Source organism: Amphibalanus amphitrite, unplaced genomic scaffold, assembly GCF_019059575.1.
Source record: "Amphibalanus amphitrite isolate SeventyFive unplaced genomic scaffold, NRLGWU_Aamphi_draft 000139F_arrow, whole genome shotgun sequence".
NCBI lineage: Eukaryota > Metazoa > Arthropoda > Thecostraca > Balanomorpha > Balanidae > Amphibalanus > Amphibalanus amphitrite.
The window spans coordinates 97,283-117,405 of record NW_024881634.1 but is presented as its reverse complement, the minus strand read 5'-3'; the positions used below and the strand labels follow the sequence as shown (position 1 = coordinate 117,405).

Here is a 20,123-nt window from a genome sequence, read left to right as displayed (position 1 = left end):
GATCTACGATTGCAGCTCAATCGGGCTTATCACGAGTGCCATCAGCCGTTCCCCAAATATCTGCGCCAGAAGCAGCTCAGTCGGTTCAACTAACGGTCTTCCAAACAGGTTAGTGAGCAGTTCGAACAACAGAGGATAAACAGACAGAGGATATGGCCCGGTCGGCGCTGGACTTTCCGCACACATAATGTTCCAGCGCGGTATATTCTGAGATAGGGCGTGTAGAACACCGGATTCATGGCACTGGCTGACAGCGCCGCGCCGCTCCGAGTTCTCAGAAGGCGCAGCGGCGGCGCAACAAAGACCCGTGCGAAGGTCGCAGGTTAAACGGACGATGAGCCTGGCAATGACGGACAGAACAGCAGGAAAAGGCGAGCAGCGGCACGCCGTCTGGCCACTGAACCCACACGAGTAGCGTGTAATGTATGGCGATTGGCGGGGGTCGGGCCCGACAAGGACAGGGTCGGATCAGAGTGGTCAGGACCTTCACACTTTCCTGCATTGCATTACAAACGTCCGCACTCGCAGTCATCACAGTGACTCTGAACAAAATCCGATAGAGGCAACACTTCCATAAGCCATACCGCTCCATAGAAGAACCATTTTCAACAATCAAAATTAGAATAACGTCCCGATAAGATTACAATGAAATATGAATAGTCAAATCACCCCAGCTGGAATTATAATAGCTGCAGTGAGCAGCTCATCATTCATTCTGACTTTACCCCTCTCCATGTCTGTCGTTAATTCCTTGTGTTTCGGCTTCCTCTCTTTTCATCAGCCTTTCGTCTATCAAGTCCCAGATCGTTCCATCCTGTCTCAATCCACCTTCACATCTCTCTACATCACCTCTCCGCTCTGTCTAGCTCTGTCTCTCCTCACCGTCGCTGTGATAATTCAGACTCACCGGCGCCCCGTATCCGCGCTGTCCCTTGTCGATCACACCGGGCGCTCAGTGCACACTGCACAGTCATACCCAGTGGTCAGTAGTACTCACCGGCGCGCCGTAGCCACGTTGTCCCTTGTCGATCACCTCCGGAGCCATGTACTGCAGCGTGCCGGTAAACGTCTCCGCCGTCGGACACAGACCGGCCAGTCGCTTACTGGTGCCGAAGTCGGAGATCTTCACCATGCCGCTGTACGTGTTCACCAACACGTTGTCGCCTGTGGGGATGTGGTGCTCCATGTTATTTAGAGGTAGCGTTCGATGTTAGAGGTAAGGTCAGGCTGGCGAACACTTGAAGTTCACATCTCGGAAAGTTTGGTCTGTTATAGTCGGTAACGCATCGTTCCATTAATTAGGGGAAAGTCATTTCGCTCTACACTTACGAATAAATGATACATTTAACCATGATAAGGCATGCAACCGACCAAGGCGAACCAAGTACACAGATGACAGCTGCACAAAGCAGCACCCAGTGAAAAGTCTCATGGCCGGCGCACAGCCCCCTGAGCAATCAGCATTGAGCGGCGACCGAGACCAGCTGACTGAACCTTCCAGACAGCGTCAGGCAGGTCACCCGGATCCGGCCTCCGACCATCCGCGCGTCCCACCTTTGATGTCGCGGTGCACAATTTTCTGGTCATGCAGGTACTTGACGCCCTCGAGGATCTGCTTTGTGTAGAAGGCGATGGTGGCCTCGTTCTTCAGCGGACCCCACTTGAGCTTCAGCATTGCTGACAGACTGCCTCCCGGCACCTGGAAGAGGTACACACCGTCAGTATCGGTTCAGCGAAGAGATACTATCGATAAGTCATTATTAGGTTCTAATAGATATCACAAAGAAACCCAGCCAGCTTTGATCCTAAGAGCACAATGTCATTCAATGCCCCACAAGATGCCATATTTTCCTCGTACGCACTTCTTCCATGAAGATTTTGAAGAATCCGTCCGACGAGACAGATCCGAGGTATTGCACAATGTTCCTGTGGCGCAGCTGCTTGTGCAGGTTGATCTCTTCGTGCAGAGGTTGCACGTCACTGGGGGAGGGGACGGTGGTGTCAGGTCACTGTGCGCTCAGTCACAAGCGATGGAATCAACCATCATCGCGGTCATCAGGAACATTAGCGAAATCAAGAGCAACTTATATTCTACAATGTAACTTATTGCATACAAAAAAAAAAAATGACTAGAAATCGTTAGCCACAAGTCACAACTCTGTACCTCCCTAGCTGCAGTCCAAGCGTCATACACACTATCAAAGCTCGATGAGAATACCGAGGAAGCCCTCCGCGTCTCAACCGTACTTGTCACTTATATCAGGTTCCATACCCAGCACTGATCAGTGATCACCCAAGGCACCGTTCCATGCTTCTATCCTCAGGATACGGAAATCCTTCTCCTCCACGCCGCAACCCCCCCTCCGGGCTGGACAGGCAACTTTATCTCATGCGGGCTGCTCCCTTGGAGCGGCACCGCTGCTCCCGAGGGAGCGCACCCCGTAGCCGGGTGCAGTGAGTGCCTTGGGGCTGGGTGGCCTGTCCTCTGGACGGGCTCAGCCCCGGCGACTCACTAGGGTGCCTGCCCAGACCAATGTCTCCCCCTAATTCCTATCATCCTCCGGCTCTGAAATAGTCTAATTGGACCGAAAGGGCCTAACCCAACAAAACAAACAAATCACCCAAGGCTCCCCTCCAACAATGCTCAAGTGTTTGCCAAAGGTCCCCTCTCCTAACACTGGCCGCTGCATTCGCCACTCACCCGAGGTTCTTCTCGGGGATCTCCTTGACGGCGATGCGGACCTGGGTGGTGAGGTCGCGCGCCGCGTACACCACGCCGTAGGTACCCTTTCCGAGCACGATACGGTGACCGACCTCGTCCACCTCGTATTCAAACTGAGGGACGGAGAAAGAATGTCAGAAGGCATAATGCCACCAGTCAACTACCAACAGACGCTGGCAATGAGATCAGGTTCAAGGGGTTTAGAGTACCCCACCAGTTCAGAAAACAGAGAACTTCGAGGAGTGATGCTGCAGTAAATGGCACTGGTAGGGGCGATGACAGGGCGACGACAGGATCATGAGTGTGAACAGGAAAGACTGGCACTTAGCGTGGGTTAAGGGCGATGATAATTCAAGACGTGTAGGGACAAATCAGGGCCGGAAAGCCCCGCACATGACGATGGGACATCAAGTAAGGCCGTTTGTACACAAGAGGCTCAACACAGCCTAACACTATCGACAGGCATCAATGTCATCGTTGTGGGGTAAAGTCCCTTCAAAGAACGACGCCAGCGCAATCGCCTGTCTGATGCCTGAGCCTACAGCGTATCCTGCATGCAAGCTGAATGCATTTAGCAAATCAGTGTATGATGTAACGTATGGGTAACACACGGTGCTGGGGACTTTGCGTTGCGGCGGCCCATTTACTCGTACAACATTTGGCCTCACTCTCATACACGACACAGTTCGAAACGATGCCCGCGAATGCGCCATGCCTTCCATCATCCTTCAACACTACGGCGGTGTTAAATCCTTGTGCCAAGCTCTCTCCCTTCCCCTGTACGCCGAGACACTACCCGCGCGGCCGTGCCACTGGGACGTTACCTGAGGCTCGGTGCGGCGGGAAGGTACGTTCTGCGACTCTGTTCCTCCCCTCCCCACGCCCCAGCAGGACTTAACCTGCGGCGCGGTACCGCCCTTTCCACGCCACCAGTGCGTTACCTGCGGTGCGGTGCCGAGCGAGCAGTCGTTGCCCAGGTCGTGCACCATGCCCTCCATGTCGGCCGTCATCTGTAGCACCAGGTCGTAGAAGCGCTGCCGCAGCGTCGCCGACGGGAAGAACATCTGGAAGTCGTCAGAGTTCTGGTGCACGTACAGGAACACGCACCGGTCGTCCCGCTTGTACTGGCTGCGGAATAGAAGCGGGACAGGGCGTGAGCGGTGAGCGGAACGGCGGTGGGCAGCTGAAGAGAGGGACACGACTGACAGTGGGGACGCTGTCGTAGAAAATATGTTAATTGCCTTAGAAAAGCTGGTGGTATCTGGAGTTGTCAACTGTCGGCCAGTGAGCGATTACTCAAAATTTTGCCAAAATGTGAGCATGGGTTTGGGTACAGTGACTGAAAGTTGTAGAGCACATCAAATATATCATGATTCATGTCGACATAGGGGCTGAATCAGAGATACACAGAGGGAGGAAAAGCTCGGAACCACTTTATATTTGGATGTCGTCAGTGCCAGTAAAACTGGAGCCACTTTGGAGTCACTTTCATCGACATGTCAGGACGGTTTGAGCGTGACAATCCGTACGTGAACAGTAGCTATCGTTAGCTACTGTAGACCATTTACAGACTCGACAAAACGATCTGCATGAAACGGCCGCCACAAACGGTGAGCAAAAGATGGTCACGAAACGAATTTAATGATCAGACCCGTGCCCAAGTAGCCAATTAAAATCAAACCAGAACTAAAAGGCATAAAATGCTCCCATTAGCCGCTTTGTTGGCGTGCTTCCAAATCATCACCGCAGTAATGCATTTACATTTTCGCCACTACATACATAACAAGCACAACTGTCCCATACCTATTGGGACCGCATGCCCTAGCACAGTCATTATCCTTCCCTCTTCGCATTCTCACCTGATGCTTTTGATGTTGGTGGCCTCGAGCACCCACTCGTGCACCCGGCGACACTTGCCCTTCAGGCTGTCCAGACAGAGGTTGGAGATGTGCATGGACGACGTCTCGGCGTCCAGGTTCATCACCACGTAGCTGGGCATGTACTCCTTGGTGGGCTCCAGCACAAGCACCTGAGCCAGGAGGACACGGGACAGTCAGGGGCGGCGGAGGCCGGCAACGGTAGCAGTCGAACCTCAAGGTGCCTTGTGTTCAAAGGACAACCTGTGGCAAGCGCAGTCTTCGCGACTTTACCACATTATTGTGATTATGCTCGTTCGCAATTATAACTTATCGAAGCCGTGTGACCAACACGGAGCGAGTTTTGACAACAAAACAATATATTGAAGCATACACTTCTGTATGCAGAGGCCTATGATTGAAGAGCAGGTTACCGAGGATGACCTCAATTGATCCAGCCCAGCCCAAATACCACTTCGACAGTCAAATCATTCATCATGATAACAACATCTCAAACATCAACACTTTCGACTCCTCTGATGGCATCCAGATCACGGCTATAGCAATAGATCCCGCCCCGAAATCAGCCCTGTCAAAACACCCCCGGGCACTCCCACCCCCACCACAACAGTCGTTGCCGCCGGTGCTGATCGTTTGGCGATAATGACTGCATACCGATCAACACCGCGGTGTACCCGGGTCCACTCCGCAGCACATTACGTCACTGGGAACATGGCACCGGTCCGTTCTGAGAAACAGTCACCCGGCGCTGTCCCAGCCGCCAGCCACGTCACAGCCCGTCCGGACGAGGCAGGGATGACGCTGCTCGGACACCAATGGATGACACCAGCTGTGGCTGAGCTTCTCAAGCTGCTGCTTTCTAATGTTTTCCTATCATACAAGTACATGCATATAGATCTACGGCATCGCATTTCAGAGCGCGGTGAATTGCCGCGGTGTAAAAGCATCGCAACAGTGTCTCGACCAGTTTCTGAGAGTGAGAGGTTTCATTCCAGGCATATCACGTTGGAAACGTACAAGTGCGCAGATCAACTATGGCTCAGGAAAACACTGCATGAATAATTACAGCCAGTGCGCATCATCCGTTCTGGAACCAGCAGGGGTACTAGCTTGTCTGAGAGATGCGACCGTGAAACGCAGTCGAGTAACGTCATGACTGATTACACTTTCTCAAACTAATCGTCATCTTCGTACCCAGAAGGCTGACTGTGAGCTGGGATTAGTGTTGCTGGCAATGAGTGCAGGATAGTAGTATGGTATTCGCTATCTACCAAACGGCTATCCAACTGGCGATTTGTTCATGTTTGCTGTCTCCTAAAACAGAGTAACCCTTCCGATTTGCCGTTCCCGAAATACGATCACATAACGAACAAATCTCACCGGGAATCGAATGGTGATGGCGGCCGCCTCCTCTTGGATGCCCTCGGAGAAGTAGTCCATCCAGAAGTTGAACACCTCCATCTCAGGGATTTTCTCACTCTCCTCGGAATGTTTCCGAAACTTCTGAATCAGCGTTATGTTACCTATCGTGGATTTTAGGTACCTGAAACAGGACAGCGAGGCATGAGAGGAACATCCCGGCATGCTGAACCCGCCGGATGTGCCTACATTTCAAACCCCGATGCTTACCAAATGCGACAACCACATTTTTACAGAACTTATGACACGTTGAAGGTGTGTAATTTCCTTAACTAAGCAGCTGACACATAACACTCGCCAGAATACACACAAAGAGAAATCCCAGCTCGGTAGACGTTATCTTTGTCGCCTTTCCTTCATCGCCCAGGCTCTCACGTCATATAGATAACAAACTCCATTCGTCTGTTGCGGGAAGGCGTCACCGACAACAATGACATGACAGTCGCCGACTCACGCGATCCAAGTATACTCCAAATTCCCTGCAATCAGCGCGACGCTGCCCTGAAGGGCGGGGGTACTGCCCTCACTCACCAATTGGGGGACTTGAGCTTGAACATGCTCTCAGCTGCCTGGATGGCCTTGGAATAGTTCTCGGCCAGCACACTGATCTCGAAGAAGGTGGCGATGTCCCAGTAGTCCTGCAGGGTCGACAAGCTGCCCTTCTTGCCGATCAGGTTGTTGAGCGTCATGCCTATGGTGGGGGATGTCGAATGTCATTGTGGAGTCGAGGAACTGTGTCTTTACATGGTGTATAAGTGGTGAACAAAGGCAAGAGACGGCGAGCGGAAAGGTCGTCGCTATGGACAAGGACAGATTAAAATATACCGTGGTGGCTTTGCCCCGTTCGTGTGACAAATCATATCTTTATAACAAAGTGCAAGGGATTACAGCCAATAAAACTCGACTTAATAGTATTATCAGCGAGACATGGGTAGCATGTTGTGTGCCATTCTGAAAACATGTCGGGTATTACCTAACCACCCTGGCGGTGGACGCTACTCGCAGTAACGATGAGCGTGATTACCTGGCTGGGCTGGGGTCGGGCGGCGTCAGGAAGGGCAGTAAGGAACTGTGGTCGGAGTGGACGGCTCACATGTTCGTCACCAGGGCACAAGACCTAGAGACGCATCGTGTGATTAGTGATTAGGTACTCTACACACAGTCGAACCAGCTAATGTACAGCCCTCTGCAAACTGCGTGGTAGGTATTCTTTTTTCGACAAAAATGAGAATAACGCGAATACTATGCTATCGGTCATTCGGAAATCGTAACAGCAAGACGCGCTAGACCCCGCCCCTTAGATTGGCATCATCACCGTATCCATTTTTCATCTAGTTCGGCAATTAAACCCAAAAGTTTATATTTGCCCCCAAAACAAACTTTTGCATTTTGTCGCCACACAAGGCGTAAACTTTGTTTATTGATAAACCTAATCGAAGGAGTGGAGCATGGCGCATCTATTTGCAGTGAGTTCCGACCGACTGATAACATAACCTTTGAGTTATTATCGGTTTTGTCAAAAAAAGAATACCTACCACGCAGTCTGCAGAGGGCTGTACAGGCCTCAGTTTACACTTTGGTAAGACTGACGCCTCAGTCTCAGTCTTCGGTATCAGCTATCGACTCTACGCACTTGATCATTTCATTCCCCGCTTGCATATCATAGACACAAACACAAAACACACACCGACGCAGAGAACAGACACAGACATACAGCGCAGACACAGACAAAGATACAGACACCGGCAAATCCTCAGACGGCGGCGGCGGCATGACATGAATCAGGCCGGCCGCTCACGTAACAGAGGACATTTCCGTTTCATTACACTGGCCGACCGAGCCTGTTCTCATGAGCGGCGGCTTTGATGGGGGCGGATAGCGCGGCGCCGGCCGGCCGGCCACCTCAGCGCGCCCGGCCGCCACCGCCGCCGCCGCCGCCGCCGTCGCGCGTCATCGACCACCTGCGTCGGATAGGCGGGCGGACGGGCGGGCGGTGGACAGGCTGCGCTCACAGCCCTTCCTTCCGACGGAGAGGCGCGGCTGTACTACTAGTACGTTCTATGCCGTGTGGCCTCAATTGCATTGCCGCTTGTACTGCATGGTTCCAGCAGCGTTCTGTTTGTAACGTATGGTATGAGTTTTACTCAGGTCTGGCAGCGTTTAGTCTTGGCTGTACCACTGAGTTGTACCCCGTGGCCTCAGCTGCACTGCGGTCTATGCCGTGGAACCACAGCTGGAGCGATTTGGCTCGACATTCTTTGCTTTCACCGCGCCCTTCCAGGCTTTCCGTATTATTCTGAAGTCATCCAGGCCCCACCTTTGTGCCTCATTCTAAAACAACTGCAGGTGCTCTATCTTTCACCAGGCAATTGCTAACATACACTGACCATTCATTCCCATTCGCCCCCCCCCCCCCCATTCGCCGCACTGCCGTACCTTCACTAAACCTCCCAACCCTCCCCTCACGTCCTCCCTCCGAGACTCACCGATCTGCTGCAGCTCGCGGCTCTTGGAGAACTCGTTCCCGGCCACCACCAGCAGTGTGGCCAGGTTGACGCCGGCGTACTCGTTGGGCTGCACCTCGAAGCCCTTGCGGTACCAGTGGATGGCCTTCTCCAGACTCTCGGAGTCGGTGTGGCCAGACTCGACAAAGATATCTTTGTAGATGCGGCCGCACAGACAGAGCATATCGGGCACGTGGTTTTCGGTACGCTCCAGCGCCTCGTGGATCACCTTCAGCGCCCGGTCGCGGTCGTTCTCGCCCTTCCGCCTGCGGCAGACATTAGAGAAACGTCATGTCCGCCGAGAGTGTCAATAATTGTTAAGGAAACCCACGGCCGCACTTACGGTAGACCCGCAGTCAACCACAGAACTCCATGGGACAATCAGCCACACTCTGTCACTTCAGTTAGCCACAGCCAATAACAGTCAGTCACAGCCAGTCCCATCGTCCCCAGGTCAAAATCCCGAAATGTCAATGTCAATGACCTAGAGACGGGTCCATCACCCAGCTCTGGCCCGAGTACCAACACATCACAGTCCCCCCTGGGAGCACCACCATCAACAGACGGAGGGATAGAAGGAAGCACTAAGCAAACCGAGACAGAGAATCACCGGTCAAAGAACCATCCTTCGTTCACTATGGGAAGAAGAGACCGCCCTCACGCGTCAACTCACTCAGAGCACGGAGAGCAACCGCACGTGCAATGATGTCATCCAACAAACGGCGCCACAAACGGCCCGACTTACCAGCTGTGCGGTGTCACTTACCAAGCAGACAAAACACAACGAACTTACATGATGTTAACTAACACAGCTGAGTAAACATGCCGCTGCGCTTCTCTAATGTTACAGTAAAAATGCTGAATGATGTCTGTTGATTCATTTACATCTTTTAGTCGTGGAAAAGTTTGAAAGTTGAGCGCAATAGCAGAATAAGAGGTAAAAAGGAGGCTCAGGAGTGAGGTCCTTTAAGAACCCATAAATCTCATCCATTTTAAGTCCAAAGTTCCCATTTCCGCACGTTTTCCCAGTGACTCGAAACACACCGACTCCAGTGCTACAACAGTCACCGCAGCGTTATACAGACACGCTGGGCACGCACCTGGACAAGGCGAAGGCGAACAGATGCCGGATGGCCACGGGCGACGTGTACTTTTTGTGGTTGGGCAGCGTCATCAGGTCATCGACCAGCTTCACCATGGCGTCGTAGTCCTGACGACGGAGGCACACACTGCTGTCAGGAGCTGACATGCTAGACAGGGTCTCAGTCACTGTGGTGAGGGAGGGAGATGCATCAATGACAAGGGAAGGGAAGACACATCAATGTGGTCAGGCCGCCAGGGCCTCAAAGATCAGCCTGTCTCACCCTGTGGCTCATCACCGTGCAAGGTGCACCACTAGCACGCCGCGACGGCTGTCCGCAAACATCCAGTCACAGACGGTCATGATATCACCACTCCAAGACTCACGGCGCTGAGCGCTAAGGCGGCATTAATGAGTTGACATAGCAGCCGAAAACGTTAAACACACAGACAGCTCCGCCCAAGGTGCAATGCTCGATTAGATAGCTGACAGTCATGCCTGCGCCGGAACAAACACAGCTATCGCCCCACCCCCGCTCAAGAGCCTGTCTGTGCACACCCACAATTCAGGCGCCCCGATCACCGTGCACACTGCACAACTTCCGTGCATATCCACAATCCAGTTGCATCCCATCTTCCCTCTCCCATTCATGAACAGCCACTGATTGATCAGGGCCATGCGGACGCAAATGGGCGTTCGGCTATAAAAAAAATCGGCTATAACAGAAACACAGATTGTGGAAACAGGGAACAAGTGAATGATATACGAAACTCAAAACTCAAAGACAGTAATTCATAAGAAATAAATGACCATCTAAAAACGTCGTCATTCATCGAGCGTACCTAGCAGCAGGCGCCTTGCCAAGGGAAGCATTTACACCGGCGGATTCACTCCAGCCAGGTGACGAAACAAACACCAAAAGCACATGACCTGCAGTCAAAACCAATGCTTATTTTTAAAATGAATGTTTCCTTCGACTGTGAAATAGGACTCGATATTATGGAGGAAGGCTACATGGAAATCAGCAAGCAAAAATATATTCCAAGTCCACCCCGATTATAACCGGATATCTAATGCTCTTCGTGTTCCCCACATCGACTCCGACGTGTTCATTGCTCATGCACCGTGCAATGCCTACAGCGAAACGCATGCTGGCAAAATACGTGCGGCAAATAAAACCGAATAAAAACGAGCGGAGAATGATGCCATACCAGTGAGAGTAAACACGCAGCATTCCATCCCATCTTTCCCTCCAAACTTGCCAGACATCCGAGGCAGCCAGACGAAAAGAGCAGAGCACTCGTCGTCATTCAGACCGTGCTATTCGACGGAGGGTCTAGCCGGCAGCCCGCAACGGGAGGGACGAACACTAACATGTCTCGCCGGCACGGGGATTAGCTCCACGAATACCACGCCGTAACTAATGGGTTACGACGCGGTATCCAAACGGACATCACGAGGGGGACGGATCCGTGAGCACCATGCCGTGCCTCGTTTGGCAGACGGACCCATAACACACGGCCGAAGCACGTATCACGGACGAACCTACACCCCACGGGTGGACAACTGAACAACTCCACCGCGTCGTAACCCATGCACCGGACGCCAACTGCTGATGTCATGATGACCTTATCCGGCGGCTGGCTTATCGTCGGCGGCAGCTCGGAAAGTAGCCCCCTCCCTCCCCCCTCCTCACGACACCAGACGGCTCTCAGGGGCCTCCCTCCATCCGCGGGCCCTTGAGCCGGCTGTATCTGAGGAATGAGTCGGCGCCGTGGCGGCTCCATGGCGGCTCCGACCGGACGGCCGAGGCGCCGCGGTATGCGCACTGAGGTGTTTTCCGGGAAACGGCAGTGTCGTGGTTAGATACGGAGTTCGCCGAACACTAATGCGAAGTCATTCCGACGGCGTCAGAGGAGGGAAGGCTAGCCGGAGATCTTATAAGCAAAGGGTAGGAGGCTGAGAAGTGACCAGAATGGGCGAGAAAACGGGGACTTCTAATAAAGTTGCCGCGGATGGCGGATAACATAAGGACGATACAGAACTAAGGTAATATATAGTGCATACCTAATGCCTATAGAGTACCGGTGTAAATATTTGGTATAGTTCTCATGGATCTGCTCAAGGTCAGTGAAGACTTCATGGTAGATTCATGTGGTACCTACGGTGAATACCGTAGTTGAATATTCACTTTGTTCTACATGGGAAAACTAGCAATGACTGGTAACCACATACTGTTGCTTGATCAAACAATTACCGGTTATTTCCTGAACGAGAAGTCGATGCCAGGAAGTGACGTATAGTGGTCTACAATACATTAGGTCGAAATGAAACCGATTTACACTACCAGCTGCACAAGTAAAATGCCGCTATCAATATTCACTAACGTCCACCGGTAGACACTGGGCACTCGGTTGTCAGTGCCAAGCGCCGCTACCATCTCTCCAGCCCAATTTCACACCTACTGAGCGCGAACGCCGTCGGAGTGAGGTGTCACTAGCTGGAATTTTCAGCAAGGTATGATCGTTTGTCGCTAGCCGGGGCGGTGGGACCGGTACGGTTGATGGTACCGACCGACCGCTGCCGCCACCGACAGCGCTGCTGTTCCTCCGAGAACGCCGGCACGGCGCACGGCCACGCGCCGGCCGGGGTAAGACGGAGGTACGGGGGTGCACTAAGACGCCGGCAATCGGATCAGGCGAGTCCGTCTCCATCCGTGCGGCGAGCCTCGGCTAACAGGCATTCCAGAGTGGTGGGTCACGATCACGGACGTATCACGGGCACTGACGGTGAGCCGGTCACGGAATAACACGAACCAGGGGCCGGCCCTCGGCGCATCGGGACTGCTAAACAAACAACGCTGAGGTATCCGTATACTGTAGCTATGGACTTCATGAGCGTCTATATCGTCACGAATCTTGCAGCTAACGGCATCAGCATCCACCCAAAAACAAGTTCGGTTGCTAACTAGTCACTGGGTGATCCCCAATAAACTGGCATTTTTCACTATATAAAGCGCCTTTTAATTGGACAACAGCCGTGTAGCCCAGCGGAACCTTGACTGGCGGGCTACAGCAGACGCTGGTGGGGAATTCATGGCACTCCAGCCCGGCTGCAAACAAGGGAAATTCATTTGCCGACATGGATGACGAAATGGCTGCGGTCTAAATCCACCCCGTTCTACGAGTCAGCATTTTATCATGCAGCTGTTTAGCCTTCACTGGTGCTTCAAATGCAGCACGAAACAAGAACGCCAGCAGGGCAGGGTACGAAATAGCGTCATATACCGCCACTGGATACCAGTTGTTGTTTCTGTGACTGATTGGTTTTGCGATGTGAAGCCTCTCAAAGACGACACTATGTTTCGTAAGGAGTGGCAGGGTACGCCACAGGTCAGGATTAGTCATCTGCTGATGCGGAGAACACTGGATTGATTGCCATCTGCGATCACGGTCACACTGCAATGACAACTGCGCAGCGCTTGATCAACAAACTACGTTCTGCATGCCTGCTGATGATTCAATAGACCCAGATGTAAAAGGTTCAGTCAGACAATTTAAAAACTCCTCAGCATCATAACCGGTCATCGCGTTCCTCAGGCACATACATTTTCTCTCATACCACAGCAACCCACCACTATTCCCCAGCCACCCACACACCCATCCACATCCTACCGACCACGGGACCACCACCAGACCGCCACCCACCTGAATCTCGCGGAAGGAGAGTAGCATACTGAGCACCACGTCCGCTGACAGGATGTTGGGGTCGTCCAGCCGGCGCCGCATGTTGTTGAGCGCCTTGCTCATATCCTGCGGGCTCACGGTCTCCCGCGTCTTCCGCAGATCGGCCAGGAACTTCTCCTTCATGTGAACCCTGGAGAGGGGGTGAGAGCGTCAACATGCGAGCCAGTGACGTCAGAATAGCACCCAGTGACGTTAATATCCAGTGAGACAGCCAGCATCTGTAGAGGAGTGGCCGGCGGACGCGCACGCCAGTCCGAACAAACGAGATGACACGGCTTAGCGGTGCCACGACCGAAAGAAAGCGCGACAGGAATCACGCCTCGCCGTGTTAGCAGGTGGCGGCGCGAAACAGCGGCCCAGGTGGTCAGTGACGCGCAGTCGTGACGTGCAAGATGTGACGCTCAAGGGGTGACGCACAAGAGGTGACGCAAAGGTTATCTCCTCCCATCCCTCTCTGCCCTTCCCCGCCCTATTCTATCAGCACAGCTGTCGCTAGCCGGGGCGGAGAGTCGGCCGGCTGGTGAACCGACCTCTGCCGCCATCGACAGCGCTGCTGTTCCTCCGAGAACGCCGGCACGGCGCACGGCCACGCGCCGGCCGGGGTAAGAAGGAGGGTGGCGTGTCGGTCCGGTTAGATCGTTCGGGATACTGACTGATCATGTCGGATACAGCTCTGATCTATGTTTCATGCGTATGCATTGGGATTGGAGATAGAGATCAAATAAGAACATTGTCATCTACTCCCCCACTCTTTCTCTTGAATTTTCGTTTGCCACACTAGCTGAAAAAAAAAACATTGCGATGATCACTTTCACTCTCGGCGGAAGCCACGCCAAATTACGAAAAATCCCCGTCTGTCTTACTTGGCCTGGATCTCGACATCCTGCAGGTGCCTGGTGAGCCGGATCGAGAGCTGCTCGCGCGTCTCGAACGTCTCCTCGTTGGTGAGCGGCGAGTAGTCTGTGACACAGCACTGGCCCTGCTCGTTGGTACGGTACGAGATGAAACCGTAGTTCTTGCAGGACGCCTAGGGGTAAAGATGGAGCGTTAGCGGTGCAGATCTTGCATCTTGCCTGAAGGGAAGATGTGGAGATGCGGATTGAAACTAGGAAGTCATCTACGAGTCCTGTGATGTTTGGATGAGTCACTGGCAGTCTCCAGCCGGTTCCGTTGATACGGAGACTATACAAAAGGTCGCAACCTCTCATGACGTAGGAAGCATACATACACAATCACGTCATCACACTGGTTGAGGCGGTAGAAGCATTCAGCCATCACATGGAAGTGCGGGAAACACCAAAAATATATCGAAGTGGAGTGTGAGTTGAACCCAATGACACGGATGTTAAGGGTTGCAGTGACCGCACCAGATATGACGCTAATGTTCAGATGAGTCAGAGGCGGGGACAGCGGCGGCGGAAGACAGGCGCCTACAGGACAGGATGTGGCGGCCGCTGGATGGACGGGGGGAGGAAACGGACGGCCGAACCACCAGGCGATTCTGATGAAATGGTGCATGTTGAACAGGACCGAGAGCAGGCAGTCACGGCTTAGCAATCTGCGTAGGTCCACAGAGACGAATACTCTGACAATTGAAATACACCAGCACTGGTACAAACACACAAACAGCCACAATGAACGGCCATCAACAGACACAAACTCTTGACCGTGAGGATACTATGCGCAGGCACCCACTGACCCGTCCGACCCGATCCGCTCTCCACTTCCCTCGCTACCCACCTTGAGCGGCGCAGTGATCTCCGTGTTGTAGTCGAGCGTCAGCAGGATGTTGCCCTTCATGCCGAAGCTTTCGCGCACACCCAGGTGGTAGAACAGCGAGCTCTGCTGCATCTGCACCGTGAGGTCGACCAGCGCCACGTCGGCGTTGTAGAAGCTGTCCAGGACATTGGTCTCACCAAAGTCTAGCTTCTCGAACTGTTGGAGAGAGGGAGGTGACGATTGGTCGTTAGAGATGCATGGTGATCAAAGCGGCAGAGGGGTCACTTGAACAGGGAGACTGAGCGGAGTGCAAACGCGGGGTTGGGGCGGGACTGAAACGCGACAGTGAAGGAATAAATAATTCACGCATTTGAAAGAGCATGCAGCGTCACTGCCAATCCGCTGCAAGGATGGCTGCTATAAGAAGTAAGCATTCACCGAACGCAAGATAAGAACACTTTCGGTCGGCCCAAGGCACGAGAGCTGACCGAGCCCTCTTCCCTCTTGGCCAGCCGAGGGCCGGGAGGGTCAGCCGAGGGCCGGGAGGGCCAGCCGAGGACCGGGAGGGCCCGCCGTACCCTATCACCCCCGGCCGCCGTCCGTCCGTGACGGACCGGGCGTGGCGGTCCCACGCTGAGCACCAGCACACGGACCAGTGACCGCATGACTCGCCGGCCGCAGAGGTCAACCAGCCGGCTCGTGAGTGGCGCGTCACACGGGAAAACCCATTCATAAGCGGCAGCCGCCGCCGGCCGGCCGAGCCACGGCGCTGCTCACACTGCAGCACAATACACAGCCGGCGCCCGGCGGCCGCTCGGCCAACCGGCAAAAGGCGGCGAGGGCTGACGTCAAAGGCAGTTTTGCGGCGACAAAACAAAGCTGATGCCAGCAGACATTTTGTCGCCGATTACACGGATTTCCCCACGGGCTGGCGGCGCCGGCTCGGAGTAACGGGATCGGCGCAATCAACACGGATGGCGGCGGGCCGATTCACCCATTCAAACGGCGCCAATTTTCTGGCTCACCGCACTGACGCAACCGTGGCGCGGCAATCGAGCCCCGATCTGGGGCACCCGGCCCGTGCCAGGGCAGACCCGCTCTGCTCCTGCCGCCGCCCAGGGAGCCGGCACGACCACTGCAGCTCCCACACAAAACCATACATTTCCGAAGACAACGCCCGGACACAGGGGCGTAAAAGCGTATCGCCGCCCAGAAGCGAATCGATTTGGGCCGGCCGCCCGGCCCCAGTGGCGCTCCCGTCTGTCTGCATTCTGCAACACCCTCCCATCGGCGACAAAGGGACGAAAAATGTGCTGCACTGTCACGAAAACCTTTAAATTACATTAAAATCCCATGGAAAGTACTTCATGAATGGGAATTTGCTCATTGACAGTTTCCAGGTATTATGAGACGGCCAAAGGCTTAAAAGAAATATTTGCTTTGATCATCTTCTGATATCGCAAGCGTCGCTTCCCCAGAAGAATAGTCATACAGCATTTTCCTTCATTATGTGAATGGGTCGCCATACCACAATTACAGAAACCATCCAAGCGCAGTTCCATGCCAGTCCCGATCGGACAATGGCGGCGGTCACACAGCCCGACAGCACAGCTAACTCCAGCAGCAGCTTTGGACCGGGGGCTGGGAGCCGGAGCCAGGCCGGACCGAGCCGGTCTGCCGTCGTCTGGCCGTCTATCCCTCTGCCGGCTGACATCACCGCCATGCCGACGATGAAGCCGATGAGCTCACAATTGTTTATCCAGCCGGCAGCCGAGCGGCGGCCCCTGCCGTCTGCCGGGCGGGCTCCGAGCACAGCCCAGCAATATACCCTGAGCCCAGCAGGCCAGGTGCGACTCGGGAGCCATCCGCCGAGTCCAAACACTGAGCTGGTGTGATCCCCCTCCCCCGCCTCCTCAGCGCTGCGGTGTCATGACGCCGCACTAGAGCCGGTCCGAGAACCTGTCACCTCCCCTCCGTCACCTCCCCTCCCCTCCCCGGTGTCTCCCCACCCGCTGCCGCCGAGCACGGCACCCGTCGCACATCTCAATGCGGCGGTGGCATGCGCGCCCTGTCCGAGGGCGGCTCCTCCGCCGCGCAAGGTCCGCTGTCACGGCCGGCATCCCGTGCCACCAGGACAGTCACTACAAGACGCGTCCAAAACGCGATACTACCGCGATGACGCCGTGACGTCTGCCGGTCGGCGTGGCGTTACGTGACGGCCCGATGACTGTCTGTGACGGTCCGTAACGCGCCGCTGCCGTGGAGCGTGCAGAGGTGCCGACAGCGGACGCACATGTATACACACACGGTCCAGCACAGCTGCACACACAGCCGACAGGAGATGACGTCATCTACGGCAGGAGATGACGTCATCTACGGCAGTCGCCAAGCGTTCCCGGAAGGTCGACCGAGCCGCAGGCGACGGAGACGGCGGGGGCGGCGCGGAGCTCTCCGGTCCCAATGGAAACAGACTTGGTTAGTCACTGCACGTCGTCACCGGCGAGTCGTCAGATCCCCGCCATCGCTACACACTCGGAATTTGCAGTTTTGCTCGTAGTGACCATTGGACTTGCTCGGGATTTTCTCAGTCGGACCCTCAGCGCCGGTTACTGTTTGGAATCGGCTGGGTATTGAGCATTGTGGCACTGCTGAGCCAGGCGGCTGGCCCTCAGTGACCAGTTCTGACGCCATACTTCATTGACTTGCTGGGAGTCGTTAAATAAGACTTTACATCGACTTGCTCTGAATTTATGAACATCCGGAGAGCACAAACATACATAGGCTGGGTACAATCGGGTGCACGTTGGATACTCGGCGTGAGGCCAAGCTCGTGACTCTCCGGTCACGAGGCGAGCATCAGACCCCACCGTCCCCTCTCTCCTCTCTCCAACCCTCTCACTCCTAAATCACCATCCAGGTTCCCTCTGAACCACCCTCCCCACGACCGCCGCAGTCCCCAGAACTCCGTCATTTCCGGAGGGGCAGGGCACGACTGGGCAGCGCGCGTGTGGCCGGAGCGCTCCCAACTGCGGCCGCGGCAGGCTGAGGTTCGGTTCGCGAGCCGCACTGACCCCAGCACGCGACGCCAGCGGCTCACGAACATGACGTTACTGTAGCATACCTCACTAATGGTTCAGCCAGTTTCGTGGAAACCACCGAAAAAGAGACCAAAGTAATTGTGCTGAGCTATAAGACAGGAACAAGTACTCGGGCCAGCCAGCACGCCCGCAGTTCTAGTCAGGACATGAATAACCAGATCCCGTTGCAGAGTTCACCGAACACGACGGGAAAAGGAGCATTACTGCAAAGTGCAAGGGGCGCCGCCCGAGTATCACGATCAGGAGGGCGGCAGCGGTACTCGTGACTGCCGGTGACGCGTTATCATCAAAGAAAGCTGACAGCAATCAGTCAAGTGATCGCAATCAGTTGCCGACGTGGTCCGCTGAGGAGGGCGGTGATGGATTAGCCAGTCACCACTTCATTAACAATACATCGATTGATCAACAGAAGGAACACACGCGGATCACTAACACATACACCCGCGTCGGCGTCTCATAGCTTCCTCTCAAGTCGCCACCGTTATAATTGTCTCACTAACATCCCCAGATCTGTTCCATGGTATCTGTGAGTGGAAATTGGAAGTAACTGTGTAGTGGCTAGTGTTGGACGTTGGTGAGCCCCCCAACCCGCGACCGGCACATTACCTGGATCTGCGAACAGGCGCTGCTGTCTCAGTAGCTATTGCTATGGTGTTATATATAATATATATGTGTTATGTTATGGTTGCAGAGTCCGTCATCCCTCGGTAAGCACGTTACCTGGATATGTGAGCAGTTGGCGTTGCTGTCTCGGCACGCCAGTTTGACCTCCTCCCATGCCTTCTTGCGGTGCTGGAGCCGCTCGTGCGACTGCAGGTCGATCACACACACCACCTGTGGACAGCGGCGAGTGAACACACGCGTCAGCAGTGACGTCATCTCACACCTGGTCAGCGCTCACACCTGGGCGCGGCTCAACACGCCGCAGGTATGGCAGTCAGCGGTTTCCTCGGCTTAACCGTCAACACAAACAGGCTCATCACCGCGGTCAGTCCAGGCCGTTGATCCGTACCGAATCGGTTTACATTACACAGGTCGTCCAGCTACACGGGATGGGCTCAGCACTGTCACGTAACGGACACGGGACGTCACGGCACGGACACGGAATGTAGCAGAGCGGACAGGGAATGCTACAGAGCGGACATGCGGTGTTACGGAACGAACACGGAATATCCGCCTGGACAGTAGACACTTGACAAAGACATGGAATGTCACGGACCCAACGCGGGATACATATCACGGAGTGGAGAACTGATACAAAACATCACGGATCGGGAATGAAATGCCAAGTATCGGCGGCCCTGATAACAGTAAGCGGAAAGTGGTCCTATGCACCGCTCCGCCAGCTTCGGCGAACCACCGTGATGCAAAGGAAATACTCGGAACAGCGGTTCCCAGACAACATCTGCCTGAAATAGCCTGGCCGCGGTCGAGAGCTCCCGCAAAAATGTAGCAGTATGTTTGGAATCATCGACAATCGAGCCAAGTTGAAGTGCTCCCCGCTCCTGTGCAAACCGCAGCCACCATTTTCAAATCATGCAAAATTGGGACATGCTAACGGTATAGCGCTGATGTGTTCATGATGCACCAATGGCCGTCACATATTTCCCGTTGTCGTTTTAACATGGAACGTCGCTCTGCAAAAACAGCCAAACCCGTTTCGTGATACGGTCTGTCCGAGCTCTTAACACCCAGCATTGCGTAAGAGTCCGGGCTCATAGCGGACATAAAAGGGACGCCGGCCGGCAGTGGCATGTGGCGATCCTAAGCCCACTTCTTATGCCACCTGGGTAAAAGAGGTAAGCGTTAGTCCACAGGTGCGCCCACCGCGGGCACGCGCACGGTCACAATGGCGCCGATGCAAGGAGCAACGGGCTGGCGTAAACCTGGACAGTTGCACGAGTTAGCAGAGTTCGTGCCTCAGACCGGCCTATGAAGAAGCAATTATGAAGTAAAG

General features: G+C 54.4%; 1 protein-coding gene across 11 annotated transcripts in view; it reads right to left on the bottom strand.

The window, feature by feature from the left end:
- LOC122382396 (mitogen-activated protein kinase kinase kinase 15-like) overlaps window positions 1-20,123 on the bottom strand; it is a 65,389-nt gene that overhangs the window by 25,789 nt on the left and 19,477 nt on the right. For all 11 annotated transcript variants that reach the window (XM_043367643.1, XM_043367636.1, XM_043367640.1 and 8 more), the window contains 14 exons: window positions 18,887-19,000; window positions 15,090-15,284; window positions 14,213-14,376; window positions 13,311-13,479; window positions 9,623-9,732; window positions 8,505-8,788; window positions 6,550-6,709; window positions 5,980-6,142; window positions 4,582-4,751; window positions 3,664-3,850; window positions 2,702-2,835; window positions 1,863-1,980; window positions 1,555-1,699; window positions 998-1,164 (listed from right to left, as the gene is read on the bottom strand). In XM_043367643.1, coding sequence (XP_043223578.1) covers window positions 998-1,164; window positions 1,555-1,699; window positions 1,863-1,980; window positions 2,702-2,835; window positions 3,664-3,850; window positions 4,582-4,751; window positions 5,980-6,142; window positions 6,550-6,709; window positions 8,505-8,788; window positions 9,623-9,732; window positions 13,311-13,479; window positions 14,213-14,376; window positions 15,090-15,284; window positions 18,887-19,000 — 2,280 coding nt within the window. The remainder of the gene's footprint in view (window positions 1-997; window positions 1,165-1,554; window positions 1,700-1,862; window positions 1,981-2,701; window positions 2,836-3,663; window positions 3,851-4,581; window positions 4,752-5,979; window positions 6,143-6,549; window positions 6,710-8,504; window positions 8,789-9,622; window positions 9,733-13,310; window positions 13,480-14,212; window positions 14,377-15,089; window positions 15,285-18,886; window positions 19,001-20,123) is intronic.